The 16180-nt window shown below is 44.4% G+C and overlaps 3 protein-coding genes across 3 annotated transcripts; 2 read left to right on the top strand and 1 right to left on the bottom strand.

Annotated features, from left to right (window-relative positions):
• Nucleotides 1-1008: 1008 nt before the first annotated feature.
• LOC137913709 (solute carrier family 25 member 47-A-like) lies at nucleotides 1009-3461 on the bottom strand. The gene is made up of 6 exons (XM_068757341.1): nucleotides 3362-3461; nucleotides 3089-3132; nucleotides 2928-2999; nucleotides 2415-2594; nucleotides 1737-2010; nucleotides 1009-1322 (listed from the first exon to the last, which is right to left on the bottom strand). Exons 1-6 carry the CDS (start codon nucleotides 3396-3398, stop codon nucleotides 1009-1011), a joined length of 921 nt encoding a protein of 306 aa, XP_068613442.1. The 5' UTR covers nucleotides 3399-3461.
• Nucleotides 3462-4132: 671 nt separating this feature from the next.
• Nucleotides 4133-10022, top strand: LOC137913708 (mitochondrial basic amino acids transporter-like). The gene is made up of 4 exons (XM_068757340.1): nucleotides 4133-4230; nucleotides 6987-7030; nucleotides 7327-7410; nucleotides 8097-10022. The coding sequence occupies exons 1-4, from the start codon at nucleotides 4203-4205 to the stop codon at nucleotides 8859-8861; spliced, it is 921 nt and encodes a 306-aa protein (XP_068613441.1). The 5' UTR covers nucleotides 4133-4202; the 3' UTR covers nucleotides 8862-10022.
• Nucleotides 10023-13543: 3521 nt separating this feature from the next.
• Nucleotides 13544-15726, top strand: LOC137913720 (vertnin-like). Its single transcript, XM_068757352.1, has 2 exons — nucleotides 13544-13858; nucleotides 13975-15726. The coding sequence occupies exons 1-2, from the start codon at nucleotides 13547-13549 to the stop codon at nucleotides 15724-15726; spliced, it is 2064 nt and encodes a 687-aa protein (XP_068613453.1). The 5' UTR covers nucleotides 13544-13546.
• The last annotated feature ends 454 nt before the right edge of the window (nucleotides 15727-16180 follow it).

Raw genomic sequence — 16180 nt, 5'->3', positions numbered from 1 at the left:
TGACCCTTGATAAGAAGCACATGCACCTAAAGCAGAGAAACATTTTCTTTTTAATGGAATCATGTTACAGACACATTAACACACATTCATTTGGGTTTTGTGTCGACTTCAGGTGAGGTCCCGGTGCTCATAAAACCACCTGTTTTGCTTTTTTTGGTGATAATACAAACATACCAATGACCGCTTGGAAATTGTGTTAGGTTAATGATATTCAGGCAGTAAATCAGATTAAGGCATCACTGAAAATTATCACCGATAAACATTTATCAAAGAAAATGTGTACGGTAAATATTTGTTTGTCCTTGAACGCCTCTTTCACTCACATGTCAGCGGTTGCACGGCTGCGTTTTAGGCAAGACAAATTCAGTTCAAGTTCAGAAGGAAGGGAGAATTAAAGAAGTCGGTTGCTATGCAGACAATTTCATCGTGGATTTCTACACCTCTCATAACAGCATGTTCTTCCGCAGTCCGTTTCACTGATAAAAACTTTATAGGCTTGACGCCACTCTTTCCTAGTATATTCCATTTTAAGAATAATTTCTTCATAATTCCAGTTCCCCGAAATAAAAATAAATAAATAATAAGGCAATCCAGTTTTACAATTTGCTACTGCGTGGACTTTTAGAGTGTTGTGTACACACATGCTGCAAAAACATGGGAAAATTCAAGCTTCAATATATTAAACACATAAATTAATTCTACTGCTAGTCTAAAACTGCTCAGATTTCTGGGCACTGTGTCAAAAAGAAAAATGCAATGACTTGGGAGAGGGCGCCCTCTAGTGGCCAAAGTGTGGCTACTCCAATCTTTTGCCAGTGGTGATCATTACTGGCACATTTTTGTGAGTACTGTACTTGCAATACCGCTACCCTACCTTGTTAAAAGTTACATACACAATAGACGGCCCTCAAAGACACTGCAATTCAACACGGTCTTTAACAAATATATCTGCTATGATGCAACCAAACCCAGCAGAACGTGAAGCACCGGCACCTGAAGCAGTCGATATTACTTGAGCCTGAATTGAGGTACGTCATCGTGGTCACGTCCAGCAGTGAGGAACCTGGTGAAATTTTCATATGTAAGAAACACCACCATGTTGGTGGGGAATGCACGGATACAGTTGATACCCAAGCTCCTGAAGAAGACCCCAACCCCCTCCACCCTCACAGTCTCAGTCACACAGTGGCAAAAACCCTTGAACTGCCTCGTTCCTCGAGCTCCGTCCATCTGCATCCGGGCCTTGATCACATCCATGGGTGTTGCTATTGTCCAAGCTACCATTCCTGATACCCCCCCAGCAAGCATTACATGACTCCAATCTAGAAGAAGAAAGAAAGAAAAAAGCACCCACTTTAAATAGATCCACCGATATTTGAAAGTTCTTGAAAAAGTTTTAATTCTCTGCAAGATAAAAGGAAAATTACTTTTGCCTTAACTGCCCTTAAGATATCTTCGTTAATGAGTCATCACGCTAATCAAGCTCCTTTACAGTTCATGAAACTGCAATTATCCATTTTTTTAAGTGCAGAATGAGGCAAATAAGCAGACATTTCATTTCTTACATTTCAGATATTTGTAGTTAATGCTATCTGAAAACAGAATAATCACATGGAGTCACACTGTTAGTATTAAAATTAGGTAACGGGTCTACGCCATCGATTTGGTAAAAACAGACAAAGACATACAAATCTAAGCCTTTTCTTGAAAGTTTATAACATACTGATATCACATACTTGGTTTATTCTTGTCCGCGTCCCTCAGCCATTCACAGATGGTTGTGTAGGTCATGAAGTATGTGGCGAACGATGGCCCGTCTCTGAGCATAAGTGGAAAGGCTCCTCTGTAGAGGCCCTTGATCCCATCTTCTTTGATAATACTCAGCAGACAGTGAATTGGACCACGGTACTTGGGTTTGGGCATGCTGGTGGTACAGCTTCGACTCCGCCTGGACTCCGTCTGACACTGCAGACGTACCTTCACCATGTCGCCTGGAGACAACACTGAAACCTGTTGGAGGCAGATGAGGAGCAGAAATCTTACTATAACGCAGCAAATATGCATTTATTGTGTGCTTAATGTCAAATCAATCAGATTATATATTTTGTATTAATTCATTAAGTGTCTTCCTCTGTGTTTATGTCATAAAATGAATACAGATATTACTGGGTGGTTGAAAATCTGTATTATTCTCATCTTTGTGGAAATTGAAAAACTGCAAGTGAAATAAGCCAATCGGCATTGAGCTTCTGAAGTCAGTAGGATGTTGTTTGAAAATAGAGAACAAGCTGCAAAATAAGTCGCTGAATAATCAATGAATCCTTGTAGCTCAATTGTAGTGCAATTTCGCGAACACACAGATGCACTACATTGGCAATTACAGTCTAAAGCCTCAGGTAAAAGGTACGTGTTACCTGAACTACGCCCCCCACCAGGCCAGACAGGAAAACCTCTAGTTTGGTGTTCGGACCACAACCAGCTCCTCTTGCCTGGCTTAGACATTGCAGACAGTTCCTGTATGTGCCAAACAAAACCGAGGAAGCGAAAGAGATTGTGGTAACAGGTATCGACATGCCTTTGAAGAAGCCATGCACCTGAAGGCAAGTGAGAGAGAGAGATAGAGAGAGAGAGAGAGAAAGATTAACAACCACCAGTATTTAAAAACAGGAGGTTCTTTGCCCATTTCAGGTTTTGGCCCGAGTAAGGCAGATGTGCATGGAAAGTTCTAAAGTCTAAGCTAATTTTTGCCTAAGAAAGCTGTTGCTAAAAGCTCTGTTGTTGTTAAACTAACGGACAGTTAAAGACTTACCTCATGTAGATTCTTTTTCCAAACATTAATTCAGCTGGCGTACAAAAAAGAACAACCACCTGGCATCATAACGTGCATCTATCCAGTCATGCATGCATCCATTCACGTATCCATTTACCCCTTCTTTTGAGAATGTTGCCGCTGCACACTGCAATATTCCACTGAACCGTTTCTGAGTTTGGATCCGGACCTGGAAAGTAAAAAATAAAAATAAATCAGGATGAAAAAAATGCATTTGTGAAACAGCTCTTTTGTCAGTCTCAGATACAAGTCCTCTACCTTCACGGTGTCCAGAGGGTAGGCCACAGCAACTCCACATGCACCTACGCGTGTCCAAAGAAAGCCGGTGTGCAAAACATCAGCATGTTCAGGTACCACCTACTAATACAGGTCAATTCAATCAGCGGGTTCAGCTGGCTTAAAGTTACAGATTTACAGATCTTATCATTCACGTAAAATAAAATGCAAGACAAAATAACCTCAAACGCAGTCCCGATATCGTAGAAAGGCCGGACAGCTCATGCTAACATGGAGACAAGCATTCGCCATTACCTGCCAGCGATCCGGACACAAAATCAGCGATATGCATCCTCTCGGCTAGCGACAAATCAATAACCGCTTATCAGATGCGAGTCCATGCTTCTCTTCCAGCAATAACCGAACCTTCGGTACGTTCCTTCCTGTTACGTCACTGGTAGCTGCCGTGAAGCTAACTTAAAAAGCTGCGACAATTTCATTGGGTGCGAAAGGTTCCCTCCCGGTGACGTGTCTTCGGCAAATAGGGGGCGGAAACAATCGTCACGCGGAGGACAAACATTGAGCTTCAAAGTCTGCCGCCACCTGCTGACAGGTCCCCAAACACGTCACTTGCACACAACGCAAAACGTCACACGGTACTGATGACGTGTGCAACATTGGAAGCCCTTGAGGTATGTAGCCAATGAGCGATTAGGATTACGGATTCGGGCGGGGGCGTGGGCTGTATCTCTTCTTTCGGATTGGATAGAAACTCGACTCGGTAAGTCCCGCCCCCTGCTACTTAGCTAACCTGCTTGTATTTGACAGACAGCGGACAGGACGTCCTCGCTGAATGAAGGCGCTGGTTCGGTTTATTGAAACAGGAAAGTTTCCTTGGGAGGAAATAGAGCACGCTGAAGAACTTAATAAGTGTGTCAACATTATCAGGTCTTCACGAAGGCTCTCGGGGGACGCGTTTGTGCTGTTCCTTGCGCGATTATACTATTAACTAAAAGCATCAATTCGATAAAACAACCAGGGGCAGCGTTCAGTATTTTACCAGCTCTGACACGCAACGGCGTTTTACATAGTTGTCGAGAACCTCTGCAATGTTTTAGGAACATTTATCCCCTCGAGGTGACGCGCAGGGAGGCTGATGGACTTCGTTGCGGGGTGCATCGGAGGTAAGTCCTTCCTGGGTGGATTTGTGATGTCTTGTCATTTGTCCGATGAGTAAAACAAACTGACTTCATTTCGTCAGGGTGAAACGACGAGCCGTTTCTCCTTTAGTGTCAAAAAACAGAAGCCTGTCGTTCCGTACACCTTTTATTGACGTGTGACGCAATTCTATCACAGGATTGCGTGTGCGTTTTCTAAATTCCTCTGCTTGTGGGAACAATTTACACTGAATCGATCAAATCCTAAATTATAGGAGCGTTTTGTAGTTCATGTTTGAGTTTTCTTGTTTCCCTTGGTACACGTGATAATGCCAAGTTCATCCCTGTTTCTTCTTTGTATCAGCTGTGTAGTGATTCTGTAATGACTGAAGACACTGTGCAGACAGTTTGTTGTATAATATTGGCATTCAAACACATAATTATACTTTAACAGTCTCCATCTGGCCTGTAAAGGAGTATATTATCATCGTGTGTTGTAAACAAACCACAACAGGCTAATCCCACATAAGCGCCTGTTTGGTCACATGATCCGTTTGTAAAACGAGTCAATCATGTCTAAGCCTGTTAACCGGAAAGGAAAGTAGGTGTGTGTGTGTAGGTGTGTGTGTGTAGGTGTGTGTGTGTGTGTGTGTGTGTGAATACATGCCTTTTAATGCCTGAGGATGTTCAAATGGACGAGGTCTTAGATGAGAACCGGTCTCGCTTCCAAAATGTTGTCACATGATGAGTGAGAGCAAAACAAATATTTGACCCTGATGAAGATGAATATATTTATTAGGTCGACTGTTAGAGCAGTACAAGTACAGTCAAACAGTAGGATGTATTACAGTACAAGTACAGTCAAACATCCTGTCTAAGGAAGGAGGCCAAAGAGGTGCATGTTTTGAGGGCAGGAGTCAAGCAGTTCCACCCTTGGGTGGCAGTATTGTAAAAAGATCATTTACCCATGTTTGTCTTATAGGAGGGTGTAATCAGGTTGTTGTTTGAGCTCCCTCTAGTGTTGTGGCTGTGGGTTTCACAGAAGTCAGTACTGGTTTGAATGCATGGAAAGTTTTAGCCCATAAAACTTCTACAGCAGAGGATGATTGGATGCAAGTCATGTTAGTCAATGATGACTAAGGAAACCACGGGATCGGTATCTATTTAAAGAAACTTTACGCAGACGTGACTTCCTATTGAACAAGTTCAGGTTACATAAATTCTCAAAGGCAAAAAAAGTTGACTCGGTAAAGAAAAACGATCAGTCTTAATGAAGAAGCGCTTCCCGTACCGTTAATGTCTGTCTGTCTGTCTGTTTGTTTGTTGTTGTAAAGTTCAGTTTGTTTACTTCGATTACCATTAATTGAACAAATGAATGAATAAACAATGGAATAATGTGAATGCTCCCAGTAAAAGTTGAATGATGGCATGGTGCAGGGAGAGCCGATAGCATTTATTCAGTGCCCACTATGGGAATGTGTGTGCAGGCAGAGACAGTTAATGCTAATGAAAATGGTTTTGATGTCCAGTAAAAGACATAAAACATAAAAACAACCATAGTGCATCATTCTGAAACACAATAGGAAATATCACAACATGATCCACAGAGTAATGTGGCTGTTTTGTCTTTGTTATCAGTAAGTTTAAGGCGAGGTGTAGAGAGTGGAGCTTTAAATAGCTTTAAAATCATTTCAGAAAAGACGCTTGATACTCTTTCATTTCACCACAAGCCCAAATGACACAGATATACTCTTTCATTTCGGCCTGAACCCTTGATCAGGCTGGAAACTATTCTTGGGTTGCATGAGCTCTGGTAAGAAGAAACCCAGACTGTAATCAGAACAGGGCCGTGCGCTTCTCGAGCTGATGTTACGTAACATTCAAAGGTGCAATAAAGAATTTTTGAAGGGTGACAATGACCGGCGAGCTGCCTTTGGCAGTGTTCCTCTGGGGAAGATTGCAGCACACTCAACACTGCAGGCCGGAAGTCTGACCTTCAAAGACTGGACAAATGGACATGAACCCAGTTCAATATGCCCGACGTGTTAGTGAGTGTAGCTTTTTATTATAAACAGAAAATGAGGCCTGTGTCTGGGCTATGAAGATGAAGCCATTGTGTACTAATACTTAATACTATATTTAATCGTCTTAGTTACATAAATGAAATGGCAACAATAAACTAGAAAACGATAATCAGAGATTGCAGACCCTCGCCTCCAATAGACTATTTGATATTGTGAGACAGTAAACAGGGCTTCCGGATCAGAGGGGCCAAACCTGCTCTAGCTTGCTGCTCCGGAATGTACTACAAGCCATCTTCTGGACTCTTTTTCCCATCATGCCATTCGTGTCCCTCCCTCTTAAAGTGGCAGTTTACAGCACAGGCACAATTCCAGATGTAAAAATAATTCTAGAATCTGGATCCAGATCCGGATCAACGCCATTCTCGGGGAGGACCAAGCCACGGACAGAACCTTGCTTGTGTAAAAAGTTCAAGTCGATTGGGTTACTAGTTTTTGAGTTATGCACTCGAACAGACAAACAAGCAAACAAACAGACAGACAAACAAACAAACGCACCCAATTGCAATACCCTCGCCTCCTCTTCGGCAAGGGTAACAACATTTACATTGTCATGAAAATGCAAATGAAGATCACTCCCCGGTTAATAATGCCTTTATTCGGTTTAAAATTGGTTTTGAAAAGATTTATTTGCATTTGGAACATTTTTAGTGACAGCAAATAAAAAGTACTGCCTAAAGTGTGTTTTCCCTCTGTCACCAGGTGCTGCTGGAGTCCTGGTAGGACACCCATTTGACACGGTTAAGGTGGGCAAAGGTCTTTTTTTTTTTGTTAATGAACAATGGAATTTAAGATTCCATTATAATAGTAAGGTTTTACTTTAAAATCTCAAACTTTTCCTTAACTGTTCAAAAGATGTATCAGGATGTATCCATCATGCATTCATGCTTTGCGCTAAATGCTACGTACACCATGTCATTGCTGTACTATCTTCCACTAACTGACCTGAATATCGATCGCTCTATGATGATGCATTAAATGTCAGTAGGAGAGCTGGGCTTCTAAAGTCTCACTATTTGCTGTGCAATGTCTTCTGTTCCAGGTGAGGCTGCAGGTCCAGAGTTCTCAGAGGCCTCTGTACCGTGGGACGATTCACTGTTTCCAGTCCATCATACGTAGAGAATCGGTATGTGGATTGATTTTCTCGCCTTGCATGTGAAGATTTCAACAGGTTCTGAAGTTTCTCCGTTGTTTGTTTCTACGTGTCATCTTCCCTTTCGGGCCATAGGACTGCACGTGACGGCCCGCGACAGCCGCTTGCCGTAGCTATCTTTTATGAAGGCCACACAATCGGCGCTGTACAGAGATGGCCATTGTGGTCTATGAAGTCAGAGTTGCCTCATGACTTCGCTCTCGGTTGAATAAGGAACCTTCAGTTGTTGTAGTTGAGTTTTGTTTACACCTTTGCTGTAGTTTTTCCTCAATGAGTAGCATGGGATCATGTTCTGATGTGATGCCTTCACAGACTTCAGGTCAAAGCGATACTAAATGCAGACAATCAGACCGGTTTTCAATCATCAAATACCAGAACAACAAGTCAAGTTCAACCCGTAAAACTAAGATAAATATCTCAGCCCTATTGTTAACTAATCTCTGAGTTCCGCCACGTGTTGAAGTGAACTGTTGGGTGGGACAAAACACTATCACTGTGGCTGTGTGGAGTAATATAACCCTACAAGTAAAGCACTCTAGGCTTTTACCTGTTTTACTTGTAAGAATGAAAGTTGCTATATATAATTTTTAAGCTAAATTATTGTAGAGTGGGAAGTTAACTGACTTTGTCTCATGACATATCTCTGAACCTCCCCACAGCTACTGGGCTTGTATTCAGGCATTGGATCCCCGATGATGGGCCTTACATTCATCAATGCTTTAGTGTTCGGCGCGCAAGGAAACGCGATGCGACTGCTGGGAGGGGACACCCCCAAGAACCAGTTCCTTGCCGGCATGGCGGCAGGAACCATCCAGTGCGTCGTCTGCTGCCCCATGGAGCTGGTGAAGACCCGCATGCAACTGCTAGGCACGGAGAAGTCCTCGAGGAAGCTGTACAAGAACTCCTGGGACTGCTTGGCACACATCTACAAAGAAGAAGGCCTGAGGGGTATAAACAGAGGCATGGTGACCACGCTTTTGCGCGAAGCGCCAAGCTTTGGCATGTACTTCCTGGCATTCGATGTGCTGATGCGCAACCTCGGTTGTGAGCCAGGTGACAGCTACATGGTCCCCAAACTACTGTTCGCCGGGGGCATGGCTGGCATTGCCTCCTGGCTCTCTACGTATCCTGTGGATGTGATCAAGTCGAGGATGCAGGCCGACGGGGTGGGCGGAGTTCACCAGTACAGCGGCATTGCCGATTGCGTGCGACAGAGCATCAGGAAAGAGGGCTACATGGTGTTCACTAAAGGCCTCACCTCCACATTGGTTCGGGCCTTCCCCGTGAACGCAGCCACCTTTGCCACGGTCACGCTCGTCCTCATGTACGCCCGGGGATTCGAGGAACATTCTGAAGACTGCGAGGCGGCTCAGCAAAGCCGCCATGTACCGAGGCAACCGCGGGAAGAGTCTTCCAGCCTGTGACATCGCAGATGGCTTTGTTTGTCGGCCCGGGGCACTTTTACAAGAGCATAGGCAGATGAAAGCTACCTATAAAACCTCTTTTACCGTCAGACCAGTCATTCCCAAATGCGTCGGACAATAGCTGGTGCACTTAGCTTTCGTTTTAAAAAGGAATATTGTATATTATTTATGGCAATAATTTAACTTTCAACTGTAAAGGTGGAGACTTGTGAATGCGATGGTGTTCAGGATGTTGGAGACGGAGCTCTGAGGTCTGTGAAACTTTCAGACAATATCAATACAAAGCCGCAGTGTTAACGTACAGATGGAAATTTGTACCCGACATTGCAACAATTTGGTTTTATTGTGCGCTGACAAAAAGCATGTTTTAAATAAAGTGCAAAGAAATAAAAATGGATGCCTTAGCACGTACATCGCCTCTAAAATTCAAATTAAAGGTTACAAAAAGATTTCTTATTTACTGGCATTTGCAAATGCCTCTTGTTATGTACCACATACTGTAACATATCTGGACCGGGGGGGCTTCATTTTATTTTCTGAACTTACCATATCAGCTGATTGTGCTAGCATCTCTAACGAGTGGGTCTTGGCTGCGTTTCGCATGTGTGTGGCCGTTTATCACCTTGTTTAATCTGTATTTTGTTCTGACTGTTGAAATTCAACCCTGTAGAACAAGTTTCTGCTGTATGTGTCATCTTTTGTTGTCATTGGTACAGGAAGACCATTTAGAGAGTTTTAGAGAGGGAGAAGTCTCAGATGCACTAAGACCTTCACGGTGTCACACCTGTGGGTCACCTCAGGCGTTTAGACTGAGATGCGAAACATACTGTATTTAAAAATGTGAATGTTGCCTGTTAAATGGCCATAAGACATGCTATGTATGTAACTGTCTACTCTATGGACAGTACCTCTCCAGCTGATGTTAAACTTGCAACAAATACTTGCTGTATTAATGAGATTGTTTTAAAGTAGAAATGTAAATATTTGCATCTATTTTTCATTATAAACAACTTGTTTGGACCTCTATGCATTTTGACAGTCTCTCCCTGACCAGTTAGTTTGCTGTTACACTAAAGATTATATTTTTGCAACACAGTCGTGCATTGGCCTGAAATTGTCAATAATCATTTGTACATGTGAGCAAATAAAAATGAATTCAGCAGCAGTTTGGACTCCAAACTTCTACTGTGCGTGGAAAGAACATGTATTTGCTAAACTCAGAATGAATAGTAAACACAATTTACAAATGGCAAAAAAACCCAAATGTATTCATTATTCAGATTCAGAACAATTACACACAAAAATGAAGAAGCAGTTGGACGGTCTAAAACATCCTACATTTCTTCACTGAAGTTTTTAAAGACCACAGCGCCATCTGCTGGAAGGGAAATGGAACGTAATCTAGTCGCATGTGGAAGCAGTCAGACCAGTTTTCCACATCTGATGCGTGATACTGCCGTCAAACGCAGGAAGTGACATTACTGTTGTCCAAAATTGAGGTTGACAGGAGACCTTCAAATTTTACCACAACAGAACCTATAAGTATTCTCCAGTTTGATTAAAAAAAGAAGGAGGGGTCGCCGCAGCGAGTCATCCTTCTCCTCTTCACCCTGTCCTTTGCATCGTCCTCCCCAAAACCAGCCACTCTCATGTCCTCCCTCACTACGTCCATGTATCTTCTCCTGGGTCGACCTCTAGCCCTGTTCCCTGACAGTTCCATCCTCAGCATCCTTCTACAGATATAGTCCCTGTCTCTCCTGACATGACATGTCCAAACCATTGAAGTCTGTCCTCTCTGACCTTATCTCCAAAACTTCCATGTGTCAGATCTGACATTTCACCGTCTCATAAACTAGAAATATGCAGCACAGTTAATGAACATTCTGTGAAGCGTCCTCTTGTGGGATTAATTTACTGAACTGTCCACCACAATAGGACCCGGCATGCTGGCGACCCTTATAACATCACTATAGCACACGCACACGCACACGCACACGCACACGCACACACACATACACAACAGCAACATTTAATATCAAACAAGCAGCATCCTCTGGTGGCAGTGTTAGAATGTTGAAACCACCACCCTGTGAGTTTGTCTGTGGAAGTGTGCCGAGTTAAATTAAATACGTGTTCATGTCTTTTCTACCTGACCCTCAGCAGACACACAGTCACACCCGAACATATGCATATCCTCAGATACGCTCAGCCACAGCAGGTGAGAGACTGCCGGAGCCGGTCCCAGTGTTGCCCTATTTGCATTTTAAATGCTTGCAAGCCAACCCACTACTGTGTTCACAGTGCAGCACAGCACATCTAATCTACACACCTAAGGCGTGTGATTGGCTCCAGCCAACACTCTAAAAAGGGGGTTGAAGACATCGACAGCAAAATGTGACTGGAAATCAAGCCAGGAAGCCTTGCCACGGTCATTTATAGGCCTCTGTTTCGTATCATGTTAAATGGAAGGGAATAGGAGGATCCAATTTATTAGCATTTTCGTGAGATAGAAGTGAAGGTAATGTAAGAGAACAACATTCAAGTATAAATTGTAAATAAATAAAAAAAACACAAAAATCACCCGGCTCATAAGATCAGTGAGAGCGTATGTAAATAAGGAGGATACATTTTCGGACTCCCTCGGGGATCTGTTAGGAGGCATATTTAGGATGTTGATATTAACCTTGAAAGGAGAACGGATGTTTTTGCTGCAGCCTTTCAAAACAGGCCATGTAAATGCTGCAAATTCGAGGAAACGGTAAACTTGCATTTCAAAAAACTTCAACCAGGCGAGGAGTGAACAATTTGAAGCCTCTGTATTAAGAGAAGGAACTTAACGCCACACCTCTTAACAAGTGGGTGTCTACATTAACTCAGCTTGTGGTGTCAGAAATACAAATCAGTATGATGAATTGTGGAAATTCCTCTCCCCCCCCCCCCCACACACACACACACACTCACACACACGCTCATTGTCAGTGCGGCTGATAAGATTTGGGTCAAAGCCCTAACCCCGATGCACTCAGGCACCAGTTTGTCTGCAAAGCGCTTGGAGTGCACGGATCCACGAGGACCAAATGCTGCTGTCCCCTGATGTGTGAGAGTGTGGGTAAAAGACTGGGGCTACAGTAGAGGTGGTGGGGGTTGGGGACAGTGGCTGAGATTGTTGTGGGTGTGTGTGGAACAAAAGGCATTGATTACTGAAATCCTCCAAAAGGCAAAGAGGAGGTGTTAAGAGTGATACGGTGGAGAAACAGGCCGACCCTCCTCTACCATGTCCACACCCTGTCTGCACGTATCCACTCTAATCCACAAACAAGCTTCTGCCACTGTATCTGGAGCGCAGACTGAAGAAAAAGTACATTCCTCGTATGTAGAAAAAAATAAAAATAAAATGCATTTGCTCACTGCTGCAAATCTGTTTCTTACGTCTGTGCAGGTTCCGGGTTGAGGTAAATCACGAAGAGCAAAAACGAAGAATCAACGAGACTTCAAGTTTAGTTCAAGACCTTAAACTTAAACAGGTTGATTCTTCGTCTTTGCTCTTGGTGTTTTTTTTGAGCAGGCAACCCCCCCCCCCCCGCCATGGCTGACAATGGATGGATGGATACAAAAAAAAAAAAAAACATCATGCAAAATATATCAGTGGACATGAGAAAAGTTCATTTATGTTGCCAAAACAGTTTTAACTCATCAGGATCACTTTAACAAATAACCTTGAGAGTGAACTGTTGGCATTAAAATGTGTTTTAGATATAAAAGCAAATCAATGAATGACGTCATTGGCTAAGTGAAAAAGAAATAAAACCTGAAAGCACCGATACTGATCGAGTGAAGCTACAAGCCGTGTTCTAATGGACCATGACGCGTCGGCTTTTGTTAACACTTCACATTGAAATTGACCCTGGATGTACCATCCTGAAGGAGGCGGAGGAGGAGGAGGAGGAGGAGGGGGGAGGCGTCTGCCGACGCAGAGACAACAACGCGAATCGACCATTAACAATTTCCTGAAGGGAGGTGCTGCTTGTCGCTCCCCCAAATCACGCGTGGTCACTGGAGGACAAACTCTGGAAGCTCCACGCACACAATGGAGTGAAACTCCGGGGCAGCAGATCAACAGCATCAGCTGTGAAACCGACCCCGCGGACGCGCCGGTAGGAAAATGACGCGTTGCAATCTTTCCGTGAAATGTGTTGTTATTTATTTCATTTCATTTTTGTATCCGGATTTGCGTTTCGTGTTGTGTTTTAAGCGCAGATCGAAACTTAATTCGAACTGAGTTCAACGCCACAAGTTCAGGTAAAAGTCGGAACTGAAATGAAGCGTTGGAATCGTTTTAATTAAATTATATTTGTCGTGTTGAAATATTGTCTTTTGGTTAAACAGTGGTTTGTAGGAGAAAAGCATTACCAGGAAAACGGATGTTATTTTTATTTCTTTGCTTTGAACGAAAGTTATTTGTATTTAAATTGTGCCTTACTAAATTAAATTAGATTCTTCATTTTGCTGGAAGTAGATGCGTTTTATTGCAGGCTCCAGTTAAGAAGCAGCTGTTTGATTTTACACCGAATCCTCTATTGTTGACAAAGGCATGAAATGTAAAGAACTGCTGACTGGGAGTTCCCACTCCTTCATTACCTTGGCGCTGCGTCCTCCTTTGCCCCAGCTCTCATCAGATACCAGATATGATTCAGAGGAAGGAGGCTTTGCTGTCTGTCCTGGGGGAGCTCCAAGAGGCCACAGAGAGCTCTGGCCTGGAAGCTCTGACCAGAGCGGCCCGGGAGGTGCACCAGGTCCTCGCTCAGTTCCAGCTGCCAGTGACTCCCTGTCGCGATTTCCCTGAGTGGGCAGGTGTGGACGACGCCGCCCGCGGCCTCTACCCGATGGATGCACCCTTGGGCCTTCTGCCATTAAACTGCAAGGGGACGGGCAACCGACTGTTTGACGCTGTAAGCTTGCTGTTAGTGGGCGACACTGAGCTGAGCTTGGAGCTGCAGGTGAGCAGTGGTTCATTTTTAATGTTTTCCTTCAACCATCAATGCAGGCCTATCTTACTTCCTTTCACGTCGACTTCTTGATTGCAGTATTGATTGCTGCATATTGTTCTTTGCAGGTCAGGACAGTAGTGGACATGGTACTGTGGAAGCAATATTACCTTTCTGGGATGATTGATTCAAAAATGATGCTTCAGGCTGTGCGCTTCAGCCTCTGTGCTGAGGAGTCTGAGGACATGCTCAACCTACCGGTGACAGTCCTGGAGGCCATCTTTGATGCAGATGTCAAGGCCTCCTGCTTCCCTGGCTCCTATGCCAACATGTGGCATTTGTACGCCCTGGCGTCTGTATTGCAGTTCAACATTTACTCCATCTACCCCATGTTTAACCTGAAGATCCGACCTTATTTCAACCGTGTCATTCGTCCAAGAACCTGGCCTAATGACTTGGAGCGAATAACCATCCATGTCATGTGGTCAGGCGAGCTGCAGTCTGAGTCCTTGTTTAGACAAAAGCATTTTGTGGCCGTAGTCCAGGCAAGAGAAAACACAATTGGTAGCCCCGATGTTGAGGAGAGGGAGTTGCCAATCATCCCAGAGGAGCTGCTGAACCAGGAGTCGCAGTTGTCTTACCCGAGTCTGAAAGACAAGTACAACATCACCAAGAGGACCTTCTATCGCTGGAAGAGGCAGACGCAGGAGCGCTGCAAAAAGTCGGCAGCAAGGTACGAGGCAAAGTATTTCCTGCAAGCTTGCTACTTGGAGGGTAAGCTCATCCCTCTGCATCAGTTCAAGGAGTTTTTCCCGGAAATCTCGAGGTCATCTTACTACAACTGGAAACAGGAGCTTCTGAAAACTGGAGGAAACTTATCCAACTCATCAACAGGGGAGATAAGCCCCGGAGAGAGCACCGAACAGGAGAGCTGGTCGTCACCTGAAGCAAAGCAGGGCGAGCCCGACAACCACGACAGTGTAGCCAGCATGTTTGGCCTGCGGCTCAGAAAGCTGGAACTGGAGCGGGCCCAAAATGTCACCCAGATGAAGGAAGCTAAGCGCTGTCTGCAAAATTGCATTGCGATGAACGCCGCGCTTCCCTTTAGGGTCTTTAAAAGGAATTTCCCGGGGATATCGAGATCAACTTACTACAACTGGAGAAGAGAAGCCATGCTGTTTAACGGAGGTTACAAAGGCAGCACTGGCAGCAGCGAGGAGAGTTCAGATGCTGACAAAAGCCAAAGCCCTACAAGTCTGTCACCGATCACCAACCAGCCCATCCTGCCCAGAACAAAGATCTGGCGGCGAAGACACAGAAGCTTCACGGTGGCGTACATGAGTAAGAAGCAGCTCAGGGATGTCGCCAAGCAGCATGTGCAAAAGTCAAAATGGTCCCTGACAAAGTTCAAGCTCAAGTTCCCATCCATGTCCCCTTGTTTCTACTGGCTGTGGCGTAGCGCTGAAAACCGCAGAAAGAAGGCATTCAATCAGAGCGCATTGATCCGTCTTCCCGAGGGTCCAGAGAGAGCCGTGCCCGAAGCCAAGATCACCGAGCGGGTGATGGCGAGTCAGCAAGTGCATCCATTCGTTGAGATGCGTAACTCTCTAGAGAAGCCCCCCATGCCCACCTGTGATGCCCCACACTCGAAGCACACCGTCCAGGCTCAGGCACCCATAGAGGAGCAGACGTTTGCAATGGATGTTGTGGCTCTGGCCAATTTCAAGGCCAAAGCCAAACTGTTCCTGCAGCAACGCTTTGAGCAGAAGTCCTTCCCCACGTTTAAGGAGTTCAGGTCCTACTTCCCCTTCACACCACGCTCAACATACTACATGTGGAAGCGAGCTCTGTATCATGGGGTGTCACTGGTTCACGGGTAAATCTGCATGGCTTTAATCCTGTAAAAATGGGGGTTTTGTCTGGAAAAACTTCTTGGCCGTGAAAAACCTCAAAATGATGTGCGTCAGCTTCTGCGTTTTCTTTGTAACCTTACTACCTGCAACTTGTTGTCATGTTCTTAAAGACTACAAACTACACTGGTTTAGCATCTAAATGCAATGTGTCTTTCCTCTGCCTGCCCCCCCCCCCCCCCCCCCCACCCACTACCACCGCAGCTCATTCCTTCCTCCCAGACATTTGCACATGTGTGAAAAGAAACTAGCTGTGTTTAAACCTCGCATGTTGCCTGTAGGGCAACAGGCATTTCAAAGATGTTGATGGTGGCAGTTTTTTTTTTTAAAAGGCTGTTTTTCCACGCTTGTTTCTTTTGAACCTCTTTTTATGCTTTTACTGTACCTTAAATGTAATTTTTCTTTTTGTGATGATTCATGCCTG

The sequence above is a fragment of the Brachionichthys hirsutus genome, unplaced genomic scaffold, assembly GCF_040956055.1.
Source record: "Brachionichthys hirsutus isolate HB-005 unplaced genomic scaffold, CSIRO-AGI_Bhir_v1 contig_330, whole genome shotgun sequence".
NCBI lineage: Eukaryota > Metazoa > Chordata > Actinopteri > Lophiiformes > Brachionichthyidae > Brachionichthys > Brachionichthys hirsutus.
This window is presented reverse-complemented; position numbering and strand designations above follow the sequence as displayed.

What these genes read in the sequence shown, in the direction of transcription:
- LOC137913720 (XM_068757352.1), top strand. Translation starts at nt 13,547, where the DNA reads ATGATTCAGAGGAAGGAGGCTTTGCTGTCTGTCCTGGGGGAGCTCCAA. An exon ending in AGCTGAGCTTGGAGCTGCAG is followed by an intron (nt 13,859 to 13,974) that starts GTGAGCAGTGGT and finishes TGTTCTTTGCAG; the next exon opens with GTCAGGACAGTAGTGGACAT.
- LOC137913708 (XM_068757340.1), top strand. Translation starts at nt 4,203, where the DNA reads ATGGACTTCGTTGCGGGGTGCATCGGAG. An exon ending in ACCCATTTGACACGGTTAAG is followed by an intron (nt 7,031 to 7,326) that starts GTGGGCAAAGGT and finishes CTTCTGTTCCAG; the next exon opens with GTGAGGCTGCAGGTCCAGAG. An exon ending in CCATCATACGTAGAGAATCG is followed by an intron (nt 7,411 to 8,096) that starts GTATGTGGATTG and finishes ACCTCCCCACAG; the next exon opens with CTACTGGGCTTGTATTCAGG.
- LOC137913709 (XM_068757341.1), bottom strand. Translation starts at nt 3,398, where the DNA reads ATGCATATCGCTGATTTTGTGTCCGGATCGCTGGCAG. An exon ending in TGTGTCCGGATCGCTGGCAG is followed by an intron (nt 3,133 to 3,361) that starts GTAATGGCGAAT and finishes GGACACGCGTAG; the next exon opens with GTGCATGTGGAGTTGCTGTG. An exon ending in TGGTGGGGGGCGTAGTTCAG is followed by an intron (nt 2,011 to 2,414) that starts GTAACACGTACC and finishes TGCCTCCAACAG; the next exon opens with GTTTCAGTGTTGTCTCCAGG.